At 39.4% G+C, this 22,707-nt stretch overlaps 1 protein-coding gene across 1 annotated transcript in view; it reads right to left on the reverse strand.

The window, feature by feature from the left end:
• The window catches only part of sestd1 (SEC14 and spectrin domains 1), a 46,856-nt gene extending 24,822 nt beyond the window's left edge, over positions 1–22,034 (reverse strand). The window contains exons 1-6 of the mRNA XM_046844719.1: positions 21,902–22,034; positions 18,314–18,376; positions 17,751–17,830; positions 15,143–15,251; positions 10,603–10,693; positions 4,772–4,885 (exon numbers count right to left, since the gene is read on the reverse strand). Of these exons, the coding sequence (XP_046700675.1) occupies positions 4,772–4,885; positions 10,603–10,693; positions 15,143–15,251; positions 17,751–17,805 (369 nt within the window). The 5' untranslated portion in view covers positions 17,806–17,830; positions 18,314–18,376; positions 21,902–22,034. The remainder of the gene's footprint in view (positions 1–4,771; positions 4,886–10,602; positions 10,694–15,142; positions 15,252–17,750; positions 17,831–18,313; positions 18,377–21,901) is intronic.
• Between the last annotated feature and the right edge of the window lie 673 nt (positions 22,035–22,707).

A 22,707-nucleotide genomic window follows, 5' to 3' on the forward strand; every position in this document is an offset into this window, starting at 1 on the left:
GTGGACATGCACCTACAATTTCAGACCCCTCCATGATTTCTAAGTGGGAGAACTTGCAAAATAGCAGGGTGTTCAAATACTTATTTTCCTCACTGTATATAAAAATAAAGAGATTTTTCCCAGCACTCGTGGAGTCTCTAACTAGAGGACAGTCATTATTACTGTGGCAGAAAATTTGTTTTGACTTTCCGTGGTTCAGCTCGAGAGGAAAACGAGTGAGTGAGGAGTGAGTGAGAAACCGCATGCAAACTGATCCCTTCTTTTTCCGTTGTGAAATCCTGCTGCACCCAGTTACTGCTGAATTTCATTTTCAACCCATATTCTAAGCGACCTTGACCATTTACCGTAACATTTCTTAAATCCTGTACCAATTAAGCTTTCACTCTGCACATATGCGAGTCATCTCTGTGGTTTTTATAAATAAAATACTCCTGGCCCAGCGATGTATCAACTAAAGAACAAAAAGCCAACTTAGTTTGGCGTCTCACTAATACCAGGGAGTTCCCTTTAGTTTTGGAGAAGTCGTCACCATCAGAGTAGCTTCAGTGTGTGGTTTCTAGAAAAAAGACACGAGTCGACTCTCCTGTTTCACCAAAAGCGGAGATTTGGAGCCAATATTTATGGCTGTGCTGCTATTGCCAAACCTTTGGTCACTTGTGCCAAGCCGAACGTTTCAATGCAAATCATGGACTTCGAATTTTTGGTTAAAACGTAAACAATTTTTTTTTTTAATTCAACATCAAGGACAAAATGTGTCCAACACAGCCAACACAGACAATGAGAAGCATGTTGTTGTACAGGCATCATTGTCTGTATAGTTTCATATATATTTAAATCTCTAAAACGGATTAATGCATCAAAAACATATCGCAATAAAAATAATCACAACGTATTTAGTTGTTCACAGTCGTCTTATTTTAATAGATTTGCAGTTTCCTACATTTTCTTTTTACTTTCAGGTGGACTATTATACATTTACATGTACTTTAAGTTTAACTTAATTATTAAATAAATATTTTAATTAGCATCATTAATTAGCGGACCCCCTGCAGTACCGCCGCAGACCCACTAGGGGTCAAGGAGCCATGGTGTAAACAGTTCTACTCTTTCATTAGACTGCAAAAAGTGTGTTTATTAATAAATAAAAACAAAGTTCTATGATTCTGCCTTTGTTTTTTCCCCGGTTGGTGTGTTTTTATTATTTTTTTCTCTTCATAGTATCGATTTTGTGTCTGTATCGTGACATAATATAATTTAGTTACCTTATCATAAGTAGTAATTCTGGTATCGTGATCATTTGAGAACATCCTTTAAAATAGAGAAAAGTAACTCCTTCCTCAGAATCTGTATTTACATGAGCGAAGTTTCATCTGGCTGAAACAAAAATGTTTTTGGCAGTAAATTTGAGCAGCTTAAGCACTTCACCTCCCGCTATACAACCGGCAGCCCAGCAGCAGTGCAGCAGTCTGGGTGAGAGCCAGCTGTTTTGGAAGTCACTGCGCTACTCTGTACGCTTGTGGGGGAGAACAGAACATGCAATTAGTAGAAAAAATGTGAAAAGCTTGAATAAGGGGACTTCAGGGAGCCGAGCGTTGAAGAAACGAGTGAGAGGAAAAAGAGAAAGAAGGCGATTCTCGTCTACGTTTCTGCATTGATGCCAGATGGGGATTTGTAGCGGCTTGCTAAATCCTCGTGCTGGATTTCTCTCATCAGCTAAACGTTTCCATTCAGCGTGTAGGTCACTCAGAATCAAGAGTTCCCTCAGCGATCTCCATTCAGGTCACCTCGCTGACACCTCGGTACGGTGACCTCCATGCCAGCCCAGGAGCCACCATCTGCTTCAGCAGAATGGCCGGAAGGGAGGAAAACAGCCCGGAGGGGAACGCTGGCCCATATTAGTTCCTCGAACAGGTGGAGCTCAAATTAAATGGCATCGCCAAATTTTTTTGTAACATTTCAATTCATAGTTCATTGGGACAATGGCCATTTTTAACACACTATACAAAAGAACTGAATTGTACCAAATTAGTGATTACCGTATTTTCCGGACTATAAGCCGCTACTTTTTTCCCCACACTTTGAAACTCCTCGGCTTAAACAACGAAGCGGCTAATGTATGGATTTTTCCTGGGTTTTTCCCGGTTTCACAAACTTCAAGCCAAAAAACTGAGCCCCATAACATTAGACCAATGAAAATTGCCGAACGGGTTCAGGTGAACCAATGAAACTCTTTATATTAAATCAGATGCGCTCCCACTGAATCGGGCCGCACCACATCATAAATATGGATGATGTTCCTCTGACGTTTGACCTGCCGCTCACTCGGACTGTCTACAGGAAATGCGAATCATTCATCACGCTGAAAACAACCGAGCATGAAAACACACACTTCACCTGTGTTCTGAGCTGCACGGCATCGGGAGAAAAGCTTCACCGATGGTGATTTTTAAACGCACGACGATGCCAAAAGAAAAACTCTCGAGAGAAATAGTTGTGGAAGGAAGGAGGAAGACAGTGAACAATGACTTTCTTAGTAGGCTACTGTTTAGATACAAGCCGTGTTACAGACACTGTCTTTCATTAAAGCCTGTGTAAAGTTCATTAGTTTCAGTGTAGACAGTCTACCTGTCTTATACACAGGTGCGGCGTATTTATGTTCAAAATAACAATCTTTGTTCAATTCAGTGGGTGCGGCTTATATTTGGGTGCGCTTAATAGTCCAAAAATAACGGTATATAATTATCCTGTTTATTCGACTGCTTTTATTTTATTGTCGCCTTGTTGGAAGTTTATGGTAAACTTGGTTTGGGTTTGGAGAAGAAAAAAAAAACGCTCAGCCTTTGAAAAAAACACAACCTGTGCCTTTGGTTTAAAATATCGGTTTCTTAAATTAAAAGCTATTAAATTGCGCAACAGCCTCCAGCCTGAGGATGCCTGTCTGTCTGGCCAAACAGGCTACAAGTATAAGTTTGGAACATGTTTGGCTGCATATTATTATGTGGAAAAGCTGCATTCTTGATGAAGTTTGTGCTTTTGTTAGCTGATGGGTAAAAAGTGGGGAAAAGAAAAAGAAAGCAAATTCAGAGTTTTTAATAATAAAACTAGTATTCCTGATTAGAGGTCGACCGATATGAGTTTTTTCTGGTCGATGTCGATATTTAGTAATTAAGGCAGCCAGAAATCGGCCAATTTTTCCCTCCGTTCGTCTCAAAATCCAACAGTTAATTAATAAGATGTGATACAGAAAACTGAAAAGAAATTTTTTTTTTTTTAAATTAAATGAAACGTTTATTGAACAAAACAAAAGCCTCTCGTCAGTGCGCTCGTTATCGGGTTTGGAAAACCGCACCTATCTGTAGCCTAAACTACAGCTGGTCAACAATAAATGGGTAAGGAACTCCCAGGCGCTCATCATTCTTGCTACACGAATCCGTAACGATCGCGGCAGGTGGAAACGCTGCTCGCTGTACATTCACAGTTCTACATCCTCCGGTTTGAATGCTGAATACAGAACGCTGCTCCCTGCTGGTATGAGAGAGTAACGTTCTGTCACGCAAGCACACAACGTATACACGCGTCTTGGTGCATCAGATGCGCCGGCCTAAAGATCAGTGCCATCGCTCGAAGCCGTTTCATTTAACTCCAGTGTTAAAAGTGACTATAACACGGTCACAGTTTATTCATGGCGAAGCATTCGGCTAATTTTCTTTTGATCCCCGGTGCATCTCCAATTAGGAAAGCAACCTTTTCATTACCTCGTTCGACGTGAACACAACTGATACAGAGCTCTGAAAACTTTAAGGACAGTTATTAATGATGAGACGCTCATTCCAGGGTTTCAGGGGTAAAGAAATACAGGAAGGTTAATATCATCCTGCAGAACAACCGACCCTCATAACCTCATGTCCTGACCATAAACACAGCTCTTAATAAGTGAGAGTGGAGTTAGCTCAGTTACACAGATCACTGCATTACAAGGCCCCCCACACACACACAGTGTAAAGAAAACTTTTAAAGGCAGTCATTAGACCGGAGGTAATTACATAACTTGTTTATGAACAGCAATTGTGAAGAACGGGGTCTCGCAGGGTCTCGACCCACCGCCTGATTTCATTCCTTTATTATGGTTCATTACAGCGAGTCAGAGGCGGAAATGACCTCGTTATAAAACAGGAGGCCTCGGGGTGCCTCTGACTGCACCTACGGCGCAATCTGATGTTATATAATCACAATCAGTGGCCTGGTGTGACTAAATGACTAATGGAAGTACACTGTGTCTGTTGGAGCTTTTTGTAGAGCTGAAGCGAAGCTGCAGCACTCGGGGGACTGCTGTGTCACGGAAGCGGGCGGGCCGTCTCGCCGCTACCACGTCAAATCTTTCACGAGACGATTCAGGAAAAAAAAAACAACCTTGACTGGTATCACATATACGCAAAAAAATTAAAATAAGTGAACAAAATAAAATTCTACTAAATTTAATTGTTAGGTACATGTTGGCTCTTAAACTCATCATCCATAAACTGATCAGTTAAAATCAACTGGATGTTTAAATAAATAAACAAAAAAACTATAGTCTTCTTGCAAAACATCTACTGCTAAACTGCACTGAGGAGAACCTTCATCTGTGACCACACTAAGCAACTGCTGTACATGAGAGAACGCACGCACAGAGAGAGAGAGAGAGAGAGAGAGAGAGAGAGAGAGAGAGAGAGAGAGAGAAAGAAAGAAAGAAAGAAAGAAAGAAAGGGGGGAAAAAAAGGGCAGCACTCACCTCGAAGCCAAGTCTGTCCTTCTCCTTCCAGAAGCAGAAATGGGTGACCTTCTTATCCCAGAATTCATCAGGCTTCACCACACACACTAAGGACACCTCGGCTGGGATCACGTTCTACACACACACACACACACACACACACACACACACACACACACACAAAATCAGCACTGACGTGAGCTAAACGACAGGAAAAAACACGTGATTTGAAATTGGCAGTCGACGTAAACAAAATCCAAACTCAAAGAAAGTGGGTAAAAAAAAAAAGGGGGATTTTTACATGAAATCCACTGTATAAAATAAATTAGGGCAGTCCTGGTAAAAATTGTTTTAATTATTTATTATTATTATTATTATTATTATTAATTATTATAAGGTCAAGAGGAAAATTAGAAACAAGAGACCAAAACAATGCAGATGAGCTGAAGGCCACTGTTAAAGAAACCTGGGCTTCCGCACCAAATCAGCAGTGCCACAGACTGATCACCTCCATGCCACACCCAATTGAGCAAAAGTAAAGCAAAAGAAGCCTCTCCCAAGTATTGCGTACACATACAGTAAATAACATACTTTTCAGAAGACCAACAATTCCCAAAAAAATTTTTTTTGGTCTTATGAAGTAGTTTTAATAATTGAGAGAGTGAATTGGTGGTTTTTTTTTTTATTGTGAGCCAAAAATCATCAAAATGAAAAGAAATAAACACTTGAAATATATCAGTCTGTGTGTGATGAATCTATACTATATATTTGAGTTTCACTTTTTGTATTGAATTACAAAATAAATAAACTTTTTAATGATATTCTAATTTACGAGATGCACCTGTAAATATAAATATATACAAATTTAATAAATAAAACCTGTAATTTCATCACCAAGGACTTTATGAGACACAATCAAGCATGTTCATCCTTCATTGAAAACGAAAAATTGATTGAAGTAAAATCAACGTATACCATTCTGTTAACTTCACCCATTTATGTGCCATTTTCTGTCCAATCTGAGTGTTCCTCACACAGTTATAAATGCCTGCTAACTAATTATCTTCTGAAATTTACAGGCCAAAGAATAGAGAAGCAGATAAGGGCTGTGTATCGGTAAGAATCTGCCCATACATAATAAATATCACAATACAAGGGTTCAAGTTAAATTTTATTTCTATTGCGCTTTTCACAATGGACATCGTCTCAAAGCAGCTTTACAGAATGTAAGAATTCGAAGGGTTGCGATACGATATTTTGCGATACTGTAAGCAGATATATTGGGATATTTCTCAGTCATCAAGAACACACCACCATATGCAAAGCAAAAAAACATTTACTGAAACAGAACACAGTGGGATCTGCATTTGCATCAATTCCATCTAAAATTGCGAGTACTTCGTGTCACTGTTTAAGTTCAGAGATAAGAAGACTGCTTTCTATCTAACGGTCGAGATATGAAACAAAACCCATGTATCATAATTTATTTTATTTTATTTATTTATTTTATTTTTACAAAATTGCAAACAATCCTGCATTACAAATTTTTATGTTTTGGAACGAAGTCTCTGATGCTCATCGATCTTGAATTTGTTTGATCATAAACACAGAACAAAACAGTAATTTGTGAAATATATCTTGAAATATTTACAATTGTTCTACTTACAATTAAATCAAAGCAAAAATAAAAAAAAATTATATATTACATTTATGTTTTATAGATTTCCACAAACAATTCCTTTCCATACATTTCTGGTAAGTTTCCACAATTTTATTTATATATCCAAAATTCCCAAGATGAAGTTCCAATGGAAAGTTTCTGGAAATGTGCCGAAATTTTCCACCACCAGCGATGATACAGCGCCCCTTGGAAGACAGGGGGTTAAGGGTTTTGCCCAAGGGCTTGGCGATACCGAGTCTTGAACCCCGACCCTTAACCACTAAACTACAAATTCACTAAAAACATATAAATAAATAAATTAATAAATAAATAAAATCTTTTCTTGCAGTGAAACCGAAAATTCCAGGGTTCAATCTTGATAATGCAACAGTTGTGTAGGAGTGAGGAACAAGAAAGCAACCTATTTTCTGTAAGTGGAAGGGCGAGACATACTCAGGCTCGCCCACCAATCACAACAAAAGGAGACAATTATAGGAATCTGTGAGCTCGTGAATGTAGAAGGGAGCAGATAGTGTTCTGTGTTGCACTGTCCTGTGTTGCAGCAGGAGCAGTAGTTTAAATGATGCAGTTGGGGGTTTTGGAAGCGTGTGTTAGCTTTACCGTTAGCCACTTAAACCTGTTAGGTAGGATAAAACATTTCTGTCCAGTTCAAATTTGTACTGAACTTTATTAAAAAATTACAAATGTAAAGAAATGCAATTTCAATTTCGTGGAAACTTTTAAAGATGGCCATTTTGTGCATGACTTTGGATTTAAGTTAAAATAAGATTTCATTTGTAAAACTAACTGGAACTAACATGAAGTATAGCGTGTAGTCTCACGTGTCAAAACAAACAGCACGTGTGTGTATAATGACAGCGGAATTTCTCCAGAAACGCACACACACACACAACCCGGAAAAACTATAACGGTATGCATTTTTGCAGGTAGCTAACAGTTCCAGCAATCAACTATCGGTGCCAGTTAATCGGCAAAAGTGATGAATCAGTCGACCTCTATTGAAAACGGAATCTTATTTAACCAGGTCTTGCAATAAGAGGTGTATTTTTCAGGCTTCTTCCATGTCACCATGCAAAAAAGGGACAAAAAGAATGAATTTCTGCAGCTGAAGATTGGTTATCGGCACCTCTGTGATGAACCGATGAGACAGAACGACTGAAGTTCAGTCAGTGCTTTGTGCCTCCGTGGCTGAGGTTAATAAAGCTTCAGAACATGAAGGTCAATCTGCCCCGAGATCATTTTCTGGAAATTCGATCGCCAATTCCGTTCAGAAGACGTCGATTTGTTTTTCTTCTCAACTTCGCGGCCAAAAGAAGTGAATTGTGACACCAAATGAAAAGCAGACGTGTGGAAGTCCGTTTTCAGCCAGTTCCGTGCGGGCGCACTGAACGAGACCAGTTTTGGGCTGAAAGATGCTTTGATGTTGTTACTCGGTGAGGAGTGTTGGGAACGGCCCAGCTGAAAATACTCGTGTCTTTGAGCCTCTCCTGCTTTGTGTTGCAGTAGACTGATACAGTAGCCCTTACCCTAGATTTTTTTGCAATGAGAAAAAGACTTAATCCTTTGCAGAATGGTTCTCACATTAATCGCCCTCTAAGCTCGTTCGGTTTATAATTACATCTCGGTTTAACCAGAATTAAACCTTTTATTAACTCGTGTTCATTGGAGCCTTAAATGAGGAGCGTTTAACCACATCTGGAATGAAAAGTGAAAAGGAGAATGGCACATGAATATGCCACTAGCATATGTTCTTTAGTTTAGTGGGAAGAGGGTAGCTTAGTGGTTAAAATGTTGGACTTCTGCTCGAAAGATGGTGAAATCAAATCCCAGCACCACCAAGGTGCCACTGCAGGGCCTTTGGAGCAAGGCCCTCAACTGCTCAGTGTTATAAAATGGCAGACGTTAAGTTGTTCTGGATAAATGGAGAACATTCCATAAAAACATCCCATTCCCATGTGTTTTCATTCAGCCACAACGGTCTCAGTAAAGTCATGTACTGATGTAGGTGAGGTGAGGAGGCCTGGGGTGCTCAAGAACTAGTCTAGACTAATATTCTGATATGTGATTCAGGACGCACCCCTTTGAAATCAACAGTCTACTATAATAGGACCCCAGGTTGCATGAACAGCTTTGCATTTGCAAATAAAAAATAAAAGTGACACTGCACTGAAAGTACGAGTGAAACAAACGGCGTTCCGCTATTAATACATCCGCACAACTCTGTTCCGCACGTGAAAAAAAAACGGAAAAGGTCGGCATAAATACGTGTACCGTAACACCACTGACAGACACACATTAAATCTGGTCACAAATGCACAAACACAATGTTGAAATTCTGACTGACACGTGAGCATCCCTGCCCACATGGAAAAATAACCAAAGCAAACAAAACACCACAAAAGCAAAAACTATTCTTAACATACATAACAGGCATAATGCAACACAAAAATCCCAATTTTCCCCCTCACATTAAAAAGCTATGGGTCAGAGTGCAGGCTTGGCCATGCAAAATTCCAGGGATTTCCAAGACTCAACACTTTCCATGGGAACTAACAGGAATATATAACGATTAACGAATGAACTGGGAATTTACAAAATTGTACAAACGGAAAATCTTGCAGGATAATTTTGGTTTGGTTTAAATGTCACTAATATCTACCCTGCACATTGAAACCCCCCTGTAGCCTGGCTTGCCGCTAGCTATGCTCTAAACTCGGAGTTAATGCAAGTCTACAGATATTGCGATGGAAATGCTCAGGCAAGCGGCGCTCCACCTTCTCCTCCAAATGGATTCGCTTATGTGGAATCAAGGTGCTCATCATAACACAACACAAGCCAGCATTAATCAATCCACTGATTCAATCCATATCCACTTATCCGCCCAGTTAGAGGCTCCACACACACAGAAATGGCGTAAATAGGTTTTAAAAGTCCCGCAGTGCATCGGTGAGGGAAAACCCTTAGCTATAAATTCTCATGAAGGAGAGAGACCCTGCCCTGATCCCACAGTCTGACTGAAGTAGGTCAGATCACATGGGGTTGTATTAAAATCCTCCTCTATGCTTGTAGGTAGGTCACAGAACCAGCCCACAAACACAAAAAATGTAGCTGCAAATGTTCCATGAACCCATTCAAAGAGTGTAGAATATTTTGAGCCTGCTGATGATGTGATGGTATAACCCACAGCTATATGCTAAACACGGTAGTAAAGGATATACAATACGATGTATTTTCACAAAATCTGGATCCATACAACCAACAGGATTCAACCATTCATCATGGCTCACTCTTTCTTACCTTGTCTCCAAAACGTCCTACCTGCATGTTCTTTCTGATAAACTCATTTCTAATCACGTCCATCCTCGTCGCTCCTGATGAAAACCTCATCATCTTCAGCTCCGCTACCTGTCATTGTTAATGCCACTGTCTCTAAACTATACAACATCTCAGGTCTCACCACTGTCTTATAAACTTTCCCTTTCACTCTTGCAGATACTCTTTTGACTACATCTGCAAGTCCGTTTGCAGAATTGCAGGCCAAACCCTGCACCAAACTGTTACAATGTAAAATGTGCCAAATCTAATATGCGGATCACAAACCTAAATTTCAGACCGGATCATAACAACGTCCACCACAGGTATTGTCAACCAACAGGGTACAGGTGGAAACTGGGCTACTGTTGGCCGAAGGAGGAGAAGAAGAGGAGAAAGACGTCTACAGTGACGGGAGACTAAATGAAAGGGGAGGAAGATCAGGAACATTGGAGGTGGGTTTAAACTGTTCTATTATGGTGTGGATGGAAAGAGAAATGGTGTAGGTGTGGTCTTAAAAAAAAAAAGAGAACAGTGAGTGTAGTGGAGGTGAAGAGAGTTTCTGATGAAGGTGGAGGAGTTTAGGAACCTGGGGTCAACATTGTAAAGTAATGGAGAGTGTGTTGGAAAATTTTTTTCCCACAAAAAAAAAAAAAATCAATGGCCAAGTCCTAAATTTTTGTCAGTCATTCTTGTTTGACTGGGTTTCACTTTGTCTACTTTGAGGACTTGCACGAAAATCCGACGATGTTTATGGTCATATTTAGGCAGAAACAAAAAAAAAGGTTCAAGCTCCACTGTATATCTCCCCTTTTACAGTAAATGTGTGTGTAAAACAGAAACGCTGGTTTGTTCCTACCTGCAGCATCAAGACGACCGTCTTCACCACATTCCACTGAGACCTCCTGCCGTCCACGATCACAGTGAAACCACGTGCTTTACACTTCTCACTGTGGACACACCCACACAAGAGAAAGACTTCAGAGAGACAAATATGAACATGGACAGATGTACAGATAAGGAAGAAAATCACACAGAGCTGCATGAATAGAAAGAAAGAAAAAAAGGAGCAGAAAGATATACATAAAGGATGAGACCAGCACTCATGAACATCATCGATTCCTCCTGGAGGGAGGCGGTAGCTCAATGATTAAGGCCTTGGGATATTGATGGGAAGGTTGGGGTTCAAGCCCAGGTATTGCCAAGTTCCCGCTTTTGAGGGCCCCTGAGCAAGGCCCCTAAATCTCAGTGCTCCAGGGACCATGTACATTGGCTGACCCTCTGCTCTGACCCCAGCTTCCCAACATTACTGGGCTGCGTGAAGAAAGAATATCACTGTGCATGTGACAAGTATAAAGAACCTTCTTTCGTTCGTTCCTCACTTACTTTCCTTTCTTTTTTTCTTTAAAAGGAGAATGTTCAGTTGGGTTGAGGTCAGGTGACTCACTCCATTTCTGTGCCTTAGGAAACTCTCGATTTGCTCAGGCACTATGGTTTTTATCCCTCTGTCATTATGTCATTATCCACACTAGACTACTGGGAGAGGAAGCAGACAGCAGAGCCTATCATTTTAAAACTGGTCCTGGTGATCACACCACCATTTGGAAGGAATTTACCGAAATCTGTGATAAGCTCCGCCCCCAAATGAGTCTCAACAACGCGCAGTCGTTCACTCGCTCACCAATCTATACAAAGTGCTTGTCAGTTGGGGTCATTATATAGGATGCCGGGAATGAAAAAGAGGGACACTGAGGTAAATTGCATGCGTCAGAAGAGAGGCTGTCACCCGAGAGGTAATTTGGTCATAAGCATTAAACCTGCCCTGTAGTGTAGTCAGTGATGTAGCGTAAAAACTGTAGGTTAATTATCTCACATTCATTCACTATGTTCATTATATAAAAATGCATTAAGTGTAAAATCAGGCATAACATTATGACCACCTGCCTAATATTGTGTTGGACCCCCTTTTGCTGCTAAAACGGTTCTGACCCGTCGAGCATTACAAGCAAAAACTTCTTCAGCAGTTTGAGCTACAGGAGCTCGTCCGTTGGATCGGACCACGTAACCCAGCCTTCGCTCTCAACGTGCATCAATGAGCCTCGGCTGTTCGCCACTGTTCCTCCCCTGGATCACTTTTGATAGATACTGACCACTGAAGACTGGAAACATCCCACAAGAGCTGCAGTTTTGGAGATGCTCTACCCCAGTCGTCTAGCTGTCGCAATTTGTCAAACTCGCTCAAATCTTTACGCTTGCCCATTTTTCCTGCTTCTATCATCAACTTTGATGACCTTGGGGATGAACGGCAAGAGAAACATTTTATCCTCGATGCATCTGCAAAGTACCTTCAAGCAAGCGAGGCTTATTCCCATCCTGAAGAAACCTGCTCTGGTGCCATCAGACAACAACTACAGACCGATATCAGTTCTATTCATCTTTCGAAATCTCTGGAACGCACTGTTTTTAACCAAACTGTCTGTCTATCTCTCATAGATCAACCTCCATGATTCAAACCAGTCTGGCTTCAAAGCGGTACGTTTCACAGAGACTGCCCTTTTGGCTGTCTCTGAGAAACTACATGGAATGGAAGGTCGCTCATACCAGGTAATATGGAGGGGGTCCACATCTGCCCTATGCAAACTCTCCACTGGTGTCCCACAAGGCTCAGTACTTGGTCCTCACCTCTTCTCCCTCTGTACTCACTCTATTGGTGAAGTCATATTACGTGTTTTCTTACCACTGCTATGCTTATGACACTCAACTCAATTTCTCCTTTCCTCCCTCAGATACCACAGCTTCCACTCAGATGCTTGACAGACATATCTTCATGGATGAGTGCTCATTAACTAAAACTCAACCCCAGCAATACAGAACTTCTGGTTATCCCAGGTGATTCATCTCCAGGTCAAGATCTCTGAATAACACTTCATGACTCTCTGTTCTCCCTTTCAGCCACTGCTCGTATACTTGGGGTAACTATGGAAATCAACTGTCCTTCACCTCACATGCTAATGTGGCTCATTCTTGTCTGTTTCTTCTCTACAACATCAGAAGGATTCGACCATTTCTGTCCACACAGGCTGCTCAAGTGCTTGTTCAGTCTCTTGTCATTTCGAGACCGGACTACTGCGACTCTCTGCTGGCAGGTCTTCCTCTTAACGCTATTCGTCCACTTCAAATGATCCAAAACGCAACTGCAGGACTTGTGTTCAACCTGCCCACGTTCTCCCACACCACCCCACTGCTGTGCTCCCTTCACTGGCTTCAAGTAGCTGCATGTATCAGATTCAAAACACTGATGCCTAGAGGGCCAAAAATGAATCAGCACCATCTTACCACAGAGACCTAATCACACGCTGTCGGAGATCCTCCAGCACTGCTCGACTGGTACCACCCTCTCTAAGAATGAAAGGTAAGTATACTTCAAGGCTCTTCTCTGTCCTGGCACTGAGGTTGTGGAATAAACTTCCCCTAGATGTCTGAACCGCAGAGTTTCTGGCTATTTTCAAGTGACGGGTGAAGACCTACCTCTTCCTGAAACACTTAAACTAACACTTTCCAGGTTTGCTTTACTTATAAATCAGCCTACAACTCTGTTGAGAGGTTTTTCTTAAATTTGTAATCTAGCATACCAGTGTAGAATTATTCATTTATAGAGACTCAAAGCACTTTTGTACGTTGCTCTGGACATAAGCGTCTGCCAAATGCCATAAAAGTAAATGTAGAAGCCTCTTAGGGAATGAAGTCGTTCACTCAGAATTCAGACATCGCTACATAGTGTTAAAGGAGTTTGATGATGCGCTACGTATCGAAAAATAAACGACGAAAATGTTCATCTTTGGATTGCCTTTTCATTGAGCTACTTTGATAGTTGATCATCTTCCGAAAATATACAGAGAAAAAAAAAAAAACCTAGAGACAGACAAATAAAGAAACAGAAATATAACTAAATATAAAAAAAATCCACTCATAGATCCACCCATTGATGTGCCTCAAACAGATACTGAGAACAATCTAGAACCCTTGATGCTTTGTTTCTGTCCGCACACACTGAAAAGCATAACACACTCGCTGCTTTGCTATGGTGATATTTAGCCCGCTCTGCTCTCAGTGACTCAAATATTCCAAAAATACATGCCAAATCTGAAACGGCAGGGCAGGGCACGCTGCAGCGTGGCTCAGCTGGCATTTAAATGGCACTCGGGCTCAGTCTGGAGGGTTTCGGGCGCCAGGCTCGTTAAATTGCTTATAGAAGATCGGCGGAGAGCAGTGCGAGAGGAACCGTGTGTTTCGTAATTAACAGCAAACCCAGGGATCGAATGTTGACTCCCAGAAAGCTGAGTACAAAGTAATTACATGAATGCTGAAAGGTTTAAGCTGCTTAGGCTTAAAATATTTCGCAGACAAAATCGTGAGGAATTAACCTTGCGCTCACATTTACGGAAGAAGTCTCCAGTCTCCAGTCCCAGCGGTTTAGACCAGTCAGAGCTACGAGTTCTTCGACATGGGGGAAGTCTTATGGAATTTTTGTTGGTTTTGATTTCTGGTGTTTGTTACACTTTTATGCAGATTGAGCCACAATTATTTATAAAACTAGACGACTGAGGGTTATGGGCCCATCATGCTGGTGCTGGGATTTGACTTTGAGACCTTCCATCATAACCAAAGAGCTACCACTGTTTAGTACTGTTACAACCCAAATCGTTCCACAACATTAAATATAGCTTTGTGGTGGCAAAAGTAACTCAGTCATACTATATACACACTGACCAGTTTATACTATACTGGTTCAGTATCTATCAACTGGTCCAAGGAAGGAACAGTAGTGACAGACACACGACCCGACCTGACAGACGAGCTTCTATAGCACTGATAATTATGCTCATGGTCATGGCACAGTCTATAATGGATGACTTTAGCTAATGGCTTTTTTTTCAGCTTCCAAACAAGTTTGTATAACTCGAGAGACTCGTACGCCTTTTCGTTTTGGTTTGAACGAGACGAGATATCTGGTTGTCTTGGCTAGACCACCATTTAGGATCCTTCAGCCAAGAAAAGAAAGGAATAGAGAAAAAGAAAAGAAAACATTCAGAAAGTCATTCAACTAATTTTTTTCATTTGATGTTAATATTTTGATTTTCATTCAAGTTTTACCGCTTTAATAGTCAATCAGCTGCTTCCAAAGTTACAAAGAAAAAAAAGAAAGAAGCATCCTTCAGCCAAGACCAGGACACCAAGTCTAAAAGGATATTAGCTGAACAAGCTCAGCCTTTTATTGCTAATCCATAATGACAATTATCCATGGATAATATTTCATCTCCAAGGTCAATCTGTTTCCTGAATAAACTTGACAGATCAGCAGAGAAACCTCGATGCTGTGGAAATGAGGTTGCGCTGACCTGGGGATGCCGAGCAGGTAGTCTAGTGTGGAGCTGAGCTCCTCCATGCTGGTCTGCTCCGTGCATAGCGGGATGGTCAAGATCAGGCCGCTGCGCCGGTCTTTACCCCCTGAGAGAAAAAGAACGATTACAAAATAAGGACTACAGTGCTGAAGGTCAATACAGATATTTCGAAATCAGAAAGCAGGTGTACGAGACTGTCGCTCTTCACCGCACTCGAAATAATGTCTGTACCATGCTGCTGCTGATATCCGGTGTACCAAATCAGAATTCATTTCAGAAAATCAGAAAGCAATCAGAAAGCAATCCTCGTTTTACGTGCGGAACATGCTGCAGTTAGCAAGTTTGCTTGGTCTCCGGCCTTTTGAATGGCTGCCGAAGGTCTAGAGATATGGGTTTCTCTTAAAAAGAGAAAATCCGCATAGCTTGACGGAATGAAAGAATGAAAGGAATGAATTCATTACAGAATAAATAAAATGAATGAATACGTAAATAATCTTGTGTTTCTCTTAAATGCAGACGTTTTTCAAAGTATGCTGAAATAATTAGAATAGTTAAGTAGGACATATCTTTAGAAAATTAAATATTTAATGTAAAACACACACACACACACACACACACACACACACACACAACACACACCAAATGGGGTCTAAAATAAAAATATTTCAATTTTAAATAAATTAAATAAATGAAGTTAATTTGTGCCAATTCATTTAGAATAATAAAAAAAAAAAAAACATATATTGCATTAGATTTATTCTACTAGAATTTAATATATGTGATTTTTTTTATTTACAGCAAGCAGGCATTTAATTTAAAATAAAAAATGTAAAAACTTTTCACAAATAACATAAAATATAAATAATAATATAAAAAACGACGTTAACAAGCAATTTAATGTTTTGCATTTCTTCCCCCAAACAATAACAAAAATGAACCGAGGCTTAAAAACTGAGCATCGAACCATGAACTCCGTGTGAACCTTTATTTTCTAGTTTACTCAGACACAAGCGCAGCAACTGGAACTTAAACTGAACACTACTGAACTCATTTGGACCATTTTTCTGAATAGAAAAATAAATGATGGGTTTAAAAAAAAAATACAAAAATAAAAACAACATCGACATCAGTTTATCCCGAGAAACCAAAGAAGTGCGGCGGCGTGACTTTGAAAAACGATGAACGCGCGCCATTAGCGGTTTACGCAGTCATTCCAAAGACAGCACCCCGTAATCAATCAGATTATCCTCCATTAGACTCCTAAGCAAGACGAGACAGAAGTTTCCAGATGGAACTGTGAGAGAGAGGATTTCTGGAAATCTGGATTTTTCAAAACGTCAAAACTAAAAAAAAACAAACAAAAAAAAAAAAAATTAATTAAAAAATAAAATCATAATTTCTAGCGTGCATCAGCCACGTGGACGTGAGCGGGACACCAGATTTCAGATTAATCTTCAAAAAGAGAAGAGAGATCGCTAACGAAGAAGAAGTGGATTAGCCTGAGGAAAGCGCTCGTTAGCTGAATATTTAGTTTAGTTTCTCAAAAGTATTTGGACACCCGACTATATGCTTTTTAAACATCCTATTCCACATTGGGTTTGCTGCTCCACTCTTCTGGGAAGATGTCCCACCCGTTTTTGGAGTGTGTTTGTAGAGATGTGCGCTTGTTCCATCACAAGGATGTGTTAATAAAGTCAGGTGCTGATGTAGGTGAGGTGAGGTGAGGTGAGGTGAGGAGGCCTGGGGGGTGCGGTCAAGGTTCACATTCATCCCAATAGGGTTGGGATCAGAGCTCTAAAGCAGGAGATCTTCCACTCCAACCCATATAAAGAATATCTCAGAAGGGTTTGCTTTGTGCTCCTAGTTCATAGGAAAATTTGCAGCATCCAAACACCTTTTATATACGACAGTGTGATTCAAATTTATTGGTAACAGTTTGGGGAAGAGCCACATATCGACGGAAGTCGGATGTCCTGATATTTTTGTTCTATACAGTGCATACACGCTGGAGCAATTTGTCGCACGAAAGATTTGCGTTCTTCATGTTTGTATCCGTTTGTAGCCACACTCACTTTACAACCATGACACGATTAAGCTCCTATTAAAGTCTCCGTTACAGCAGCGTTATAAAGAGTTCACCGGCGTCTTATTCTCACTCGCTTTTCTTAAAAAAAATTGGACTAAACCAGAAAATGTACAAAAGGCTCTTGTATCCTGGAACTTTTTCTGTTTTCACAAAACCCCAAACCCTGAAGCCTGGTGTAGTGATGATAAAGATCTATAAACATCTACTAATGATAAATTGATGAATCGTACTTTTTCTAATTAAATTATAACAATCATACAATTAAAAAATTCTATCAAGTTTCTTCGGTGTAAAAGCCTGTCAAGGTTGTTTTTGTAGCTAAACGGTGTGTTACAGCAAGTACATTAACCTGTGATTTCAGTATCGTCTAGAGAATCTCCTTCCAAACCTTCTGACCAATCAGAATTAAGTATTATTATTATTATTATTATTATCATTATTCAAATATGCTCTTTGACCGCTCAAAACTGATGAGAGATGACAATCTAAATATCATAAATATCTGACGCTCTTCATTACCTGATAGAAACGCCAATTTCTTCTTCAGTACCGGCAGAATGGTGGAGGCGTCCATGCTGGAACGACTTCAGATCACGCGGCTGCGAGAGACAGAAGTCACAAAAAGATCACATTCGTGTTCTCAAGTGGAACTTTACCTACAGTAGCAGGATCAGCCGTGATACATCACCCCTGGATCACAAAGGGTTAATGTTTGGTAATACCGGGGTTCGAACCCATGACCTTCTGATCTGTAACCCAGAGCCTTAACCACTGAGCTGCCACCTACCCCAAATTGGAGTGTAATTAGACTGTAATTAATAAATCACCAGCATTGTGTCCAATCACTGGACATTTGGTGTCCCAGGTGAGGTCTGGTTCCGCTCAAGGTTTCATGCGGTTTCCTCACCAACCAAATGTAAACTTACAGGGGACTGATTTTCGATGCCAACATTTATGTTCGCTTTCTATTTCCGTGTGGAAAACCTGGAACAATGTCTATTGTTTGGTTACTGAAAAACTAATGAAAGTGATCCCGTGGTCGAATATAAAACATGATTGTATTTGCATGTGTTGTGTCTCACCTCAGTAAGTAGCCTGGAACAGTTCAGATCATTCTCTCGCACCGTCCCTTAGTGGCCCATGTCCTATCAGGAGGAACAATAAACAATTATTATAAATATTATTAATATTACCGTAATTTCCGGACTATTAAGCGCAACCAAATATAAGCCACACCCACTGAATTTGACAAAGATGTTTATTTTGAACATAAATAAGCCGCAGGTTCCTACACTGAAACTAATGAACTTTACACAGGCTTTAACGAAAGACAGTGTCTGTTACATGGCTTGTATCTAAACAGCAGCCTACCAAGAAAGTCATTGTTCACTGTCTTCCTCCTTCCTTCCACAACTATTTCTCTCGAGAGTTTTTCTTTTGGCATCATCGTGCGTTTAAAAATCACCACCGGTGAAGCTTTTCTCCCGATGCCGTGCAGCTCAGAACACAGGTGAAGTGTGTGTTTTTATGCCCGGTTGTTTTCAGCGTGACGAATGATTCGCATTTCCTGTAGACAGTCCAAATGAGGGGCAGGTCAAACGTCAGAGGAACATCATCCATATTTATGATGTGGTGCGGCCCGATTCAGTGGGAGCGCATCTGATTTAATATAAACAGTTTTATAGGTTTACCTGAACCCGTTCCACAATTTCATTGGTCTAATGTTATGGGGCTCAGTGTTTTGGCTTGAAGTTTGTGAAACCGGGAAAAACCCAGGAAAAATCCATAAATTAGCCGCTTCGTTGTTTAAGCCGCGGGGTTTAAAGCGTGGGGAAAAAAGTAGCGGCTTATAGTCCGGAATATACGGTACTCTTACTGGGTGCACCAGTATACAGATAATAAACATATCACATATATAAGATGTGACAGTAGTCGACTAACTGCATTATAGAAATAACTGCTTCTTTATATCAATCTAAAAGATTTTAATAAAAATCGAACAAATTCAATGAAAAAGTGAACAAATCATTAAAATTAAACAAAAACACAATCTATGTAAAAAATTTATTGTAAATGAAGAGATTTAAAGCAGTGGTGCTCCTCTTTACTATACATCATACAGCAGTACATCTATGGACATTTCACAGAATTCCTTATTCAGTCATTCAGCTAAAAAGAGATTTAGAATGTAAACTGGAGCTGAGTGAATAATTCAGTGCTGGTAAACGCTGGAACTTTTAAACACCTTGATAACCAAATGATTAGAAACAAAATGGATGGAAAGTTGACTCCAGATGAGCATCAATGAGCAAGAAAGCATTATTCTCATAATCATGGGAATCATAATCAACAGGTGTGTATGTGTAATATATATATATATATATATATATGGATGAATGGATGAATGGATGGACGGACGAATGTGTAGATAGAAAGGTATATGGATGGATGGATGGATAAAAAGATGTGTAGATAGAAAGGTATATGGATGGATGGATGGATGTGTAGATAGAAAGGTATATGGATGGATGGATGGATGGATGGATGGATAAATAGATGTGTACATAGAAAGGTATATGGATGGATGGATGGATGTGTAGATAGAAAGGTATATGGATGGATGGATGGATGGATAAATAGATGTGTAGATAGAAAGGTATATGGAGGAATGGATGGATAGGTATATGGAGGGTTGGATGGATGGATAGAGAGGTATATGGAGGGATGGGTGGATATTTGTAGTACAGGTACACAGCAATGAAATGCAGTTTGGCATCTACAAGAAATGCAAATTGTAAAAATTGTGCAAATGGACACGTGCAGATGAATATGCAAATATATGTACAACATGTAAATTTAAACCCAGTGGTGGACGAAGTACAAAAACCATGAAGTTGAGTTGAAGCAGATACACGAGGTAAAAATGTGACTAGTAAAGATAAAAGTCTCCCTTTAAACATTCACTACAGTAAAAGTACAAAAGTTTTTGCCTTTAAATGTAAAGTATCCAAAGTACTGATTTATTACAGCTATAATGTTCCTATGATCATTTTTATCACAAGATTCCTTAGATTCAACTCATTATGAGAAAAGACTCATATCATTCTATTAATAGATTTAACACTGATTGATATCTGTTACAATTATCATGAGCCCAAAACATTCTTTTCAACTGCTTAAATAAAAAAAAATAAATAAATAAAAAAACACTAACGAATTACATTAACTTTTAACTGTCCAACACTGTATATAAGGAGATAAATGTATGGCAAATAAATATATAAAGGCTCCAGCAGCCTCCTCAGATATGAGGAGAGTCTAGGGGTTGATGTTTGAGGACATGTGAATTGATTTCTCTGGTCACATAAATGTTAGCAAAATGCTAGCGAGCAACCAGAGACTAGAGATAAAGGAAACGATTTTGAACCCCCATATAACCAAAATGACACGATTCTCGTTTCATAGAATCTCTACAAGGACTCGACTGTGAGACCAATCAGACTACTCAGGGTCAGGGGTCTTGTTGTGTATCTGGTTTGTAAAGCTGTAGTGATATAGTACCACAATTCTAAAGCTGGAATTGAAAAGGGAAAGACTTTTTTTTTGTCCTACATTTTAGATAATCAAAACTTTTGGTCACTTGGTTTTAACAATTTTCTTCCAGCTAATGAAGATCCAATAACACCAAAGGAACAGGTGGAAGGAGTTGATGGTCCTGATTGTCCCTCTCAAGAAGACTTTTACCAACTATATACACACACAGTATACACACACAGTAAACACATGCAATACACTACACTATACACACTGTATACACAACACTAGCAGTATACAGTACACAGACACATTACACTACACACACTATAAACTACACACTGTATACAAACACTTCACATTACACACAATACTCTACACAAAGTATACACACTACACAGTACACACAATACTCTACACAAAGTATACACACTGCATACAGTTTATTGTACAGACACACATTACACTGTACACAAACTATACACTACACACTATAGAAACACTACACAGTACACACAATACTCTAGACAATGTACACACACTACCTACAGTAGACATACAATAGACTACACATTTCATATACACACACACTACACACGCACACACAATACAAAACCCAGTACACAGGAGACACAACACAAACAATACACACAGCATACACATGCAGTACACACACACACAGTATTTAGAACAGGATGTGTACTATTACTCCACACTTTGTAGTGCGCTAGTACGCGTGCGCGTTCCAATCCGACACCTGGACTCCTGAGCACTCGCGTATTAACAAGTACGCCACGGCTACATCCGGGAACTTTCTCTCATACACTTCTATTATCACAGTTTAAACAGGGAGCCTGGGATAACCGTTAGTAATAATAATACAAATAAATATTGTTTCTGGGATGTTAGTATCTATTATACTATATATTATATTTCTCGGCCCGCGTGTGTGTGAGAGAGAGAGTGTGTGTGTGTGTGTGTATTAGCGTTGAGTTTTTTGGTTTTATCCTGAACATCCGGGACATTGAGTGTGAACTAGCCCTCAGCAGTGTTAGCTCTGCCCCGTGTCCTGCAGCGCTCCGCTCTCTATAATAAACACATTCACGGCTGAAACGCGTCTCGCAGGCCTACGTTACCTTCTGCCCGTCTTCAGGATCTCCTTTCCCCCGCAGCTGCGTTTATTTCTGTACTGAGGAACCGAGAGCTGCTCAAAACCCTAGCCCCTGTGTTTTGTGGGAAAAGGGGCGGGGCGTAATAGGAAAAGCTGCGCCCATTAACCGCGCCAACCAATGACATGTGTTGAAGACGATGGGCGGAGCCAGAGTTCAGTGCGACTCGGACTGCATGTTCAGGATGCGTCATTTAAAATAAACAAAAATTTAATAAAGATAAAAAACAATATAAAATGTGAAACAAACTTCAAAATATTAACTAAATAAAATGTGATTTTGGGATTTTATGCACAAATATATTGAGATAAAGTCGTAATAATTATTGTATATAGTTTCTGAGGCAAAGAACAAATAAAAATAATAATATAGTATATTGTACTGTATTAAGCTGTGGATTATTATTATTATTATTATTATTATTATTATTATTATTAATAGTAGTAGTAGTATGTGAACCATGGTACAGAATATATATATATATATATATATATATATATATATATATATATATATATATATATATATATATATATATTTTTTTTTTTTTTTAAATAAAATGTATATACAAATTAAACTATATATATATATATATATATATATATATATATATATATATATATATATATATATATATATAATTTGATGCAAAGTAAATAAAAATACATTATACATTTAAAAATTATTATTATTATTATTATTATTATTATTATTATTATTATTATTATTATTATTATTAAGTAAGTCATTAGACAAACTATAATGCATCTAAG

The sequence above is a fragment of the Silurus meridionalis genome, chromosome 3 (assembly GCF_014805685.1).
Source record: "Silurus meridionalis isolate SWU-2019-XX chromosome 3, ASM1480568v1, whole genome shotgun sequence".
Taxonomy (NCBI): domain Eukaryota; kingdom Metazoa; phylum Chordata; class Actinopteri; order Siluriformes; family Siluridae; genus Silurus; species Silurus meridionalis.